This window comes from Tachysurus fulvidraco, chromosome 1 (genome assembly GCF_022655615.1).
Source record: "Tachysurus fulvidraco isolate hzauxx_2018 chromosome 1, HZAU_PFXX_2.0, whole genome shotgun sequence".
Taxonomy (NCBI): Eukaryota; Metazoa; Chordata; class Actinopteri; order Siluriformes; family Bagridae; genus Tachysurus; species Tachysurus fulvidraco.
The window spans coordinates 2,981,264-2,983,763 of record NC_062518.1 but is presented as its reverse complement, the minus strand read 5'-3'; the positions used below and the strand labels follow the sequence as shown (position 1 = coordinate 2,983,763).

General features: G+C 44.0%; 1 protein-coding gene across 14 annotated transcripts in view; it reads left to right on the top strand.

The window, feature by feature from the left end:
- Positions 1–2,500, top strand: part of tjp1a (tight junction protein 1a) — a 107,828-nt gene that overhangs the window by 86,403 nt on the left and 18,925 nt on the right. For 13 of the 14 annotated variants that reach the window (XM_047810074.1, XM_047810049.1, XM_047810071.1 and 10 more), the window contains 2 exons: positions 1,707–1,834; positions 2,171–2,276. In XM_047810074.1, the coding sequence (XP_047666030.1) occupies positions 1,707–1,834; positions 2,171–2,276 (234 nt within the window). The remainder of the gene's footprint in view (positions 1–1,706; positions 1,835–2,170; positions 2,277–2,500) is intronic. The other variant, XM_047810050.1, reaches the window with a different exon arrangement.

The window sequence follows — 2,500 nt, the reverse complement described above, 5'->3', positions numbered from 1 at the left end:
ACAGAGACGAGGGGACAGAGACCGGGACTGAGATGTCCATGTGGACTATATGATCATGAAAGTTTGTTATAAATAAAATGTAAGCTGTATCAGTGTGATACAGCATATCTGTGTGAGCACTGAGCCCTGGGGTGAGACGTGTGTGTGTGTGTGTGTGTGTGTGTGTGTGTGTGTGTGTGTGTGTGTGTGTGTGTGTGTGTGTGTCAGCAGCCACTCTGGGTTAGAGAAGTGCATCACATCAGCCCAGTTCACTCAGATCCAGACTGATGGAGTAGGCAGAGCCTGTGTTAGTGAAAGAAGGAAGTTTAGAATCGACTTTATCGTGTGTGTGTGTGTGTGTGTGTGTGTGTGTGTGTGTGTGTGTGTGTGTGTGTGTGTGTGCTCGTTCGTGCGCGTGTGTATGTTTTTTGTGTTTTTTATAAACAACAATTACACATAAAAATCATTATAAAAAGAGCTGGTGTTTGATCCACAGCTTTGTGGACATAAGCGTAGCTTTAATGTAGCATAGAATATAAACCTTATCTTGATTTGCCTATAAAAGCACGAATGTTCTTAGATCGTGGTGTCGCTCGTATTGTTGTTGTTCATCTATAATGCCTCGTGTCTCACCGCAGGCCCATTTGCTCGGTTCTGCTGAAACTCATCTCCTTGTAAGTACTGGGTCGTGACCACAGTAGGCTTTCTAGGCAGTTATTGGGATTAGATGTAGCAGCGGCACATTAGTCTGATTAAATAGGAAGTGTTTAGTGTAGTGATGTGTTTAGGTTAGAGGAGTGATGTGGTAATTACTGTGTGTGTGTGTGTGTGTGTGTGTGTGTGTGTGTGTGTGTGTGTGTGTGTGTGTGAGAAAAACTAGACATACGTGTGAAACTCCCCACTCACACACAGTCACATCAGCAGACGGCTGAAAGTTGTGGTTTAGTGTTTTGACTCATGTCACAGTAATGTCACAGTTGTACTCATTATTTGGTTATTTAAATACCACACACACACACAAACACACACACACACACACACACGCCGCCATTCACGTTGTTGTTGCACCAGCTCCATGCTCCAAACGATATGTACAAGTCCGTTCCAGTACAATAACATGTTCTTGGCCACTGGAGGATGTCTGGAGGGACCTTTAGACATCCTTTTGATTGAAAAACCTTTCGATTGTATTTTTTCTTCTCACACATCAGATAAAGTGTGTGTGTGAGTGTGTGAGTACACACACACACACACACACACACACACACACACACACACTCTCTCACACTTTATCTGACGTGTGAGAAGAAAAAATACACACACACACACACACCTCTCAAGGGGTCACCAAATCCTTAATAATAACAGTAAATTAATGTCCCTGAAATAAAAACCTTTTGTATAAATCTTAGAACAGAGCGTACTCCACATTCCTGCTTTTGTTATTTCCGTCTGCTTCATTCTCTCTCTCTCTCTCTCTCTGTTGCTCTCTCTCTCTGTTGCGCTCTCTCTCTCTCTCTCTCTCTCTCTGTTTTTGCATGTCTCAAACCCTTTTTCTGCACTGGAAGTACTTGTTGATGCTGTGGCACTGTTGGCCTGTGTAAAATTCCAGACAGCTGGACACACACACAAACACACACACACATGCACGCGTGCACTCGTTTTTTTGTGTGAAAATTTGCTATCTAATGAATGTATCACATTTTGTTTGTGTGTGTGTGCGTCAGCCACAGGAGTCGGGATGAGGAGCGCATCTCGAAGCCGCCGATTGTGTCAACTCCAGTGAAGATGGTGGAAGATGCTCTGCTTGTCCCCAGCAGCGAGGAGACGGACACCCAGATTCCTCCACTGCCAGGTCTGATCCATCTACACACACAAACACACACACATCTCTAAATGTTTATCCTACCTTCCTGTTGTTAGTGCAGTTTGATTACATTCTGAACACATACACACCTCCTTTTGTCTCGGTTTGTGGTGTTGAGTTTTTAGTGGTCTTTAGGATGTGTTTTTTTTTTTTTGTTTTTGTGGTAAAAGGGAAAAAATAGAAGGCCGTTGTTCTAACCTGTCATCCTGGCCTGAATAGACATAATTATAGACTAAAAGTGTGTGTGTGTGTGTGTGTGTGTGTGTGTGTGTGTGTGTGTGTGTGTGTGTGTGTGTGTGTGTGTGTGTGTGTGTGTGTGTACAGAGCCGAAGCCAGTGTACGCTCAGCCAGGACAGCCGGATGTAGATCTGCCCGTCAGTCCCTCCGATGCCCCCGTACCCAGCGCCGCACATGACGACAGCATCCTGCGGTAAAGCTCCTTTAATGCCCTTACACACCTGACGGCCATGTTTCTTGTGACGACTGTGTCTGTTTCTGTCCCGAATCCCTTTTGTTTAAAATATCCAGAAATGTCTAAACTCATATTTATTCCAAGTAAACCACAACCAGACCTCTATAGTTCAGACTCCCTGGATACGAAGGTTACTATGTCTTTAACACAAAAGTATGCGATAAGGGAACGTCTAAAAAAAA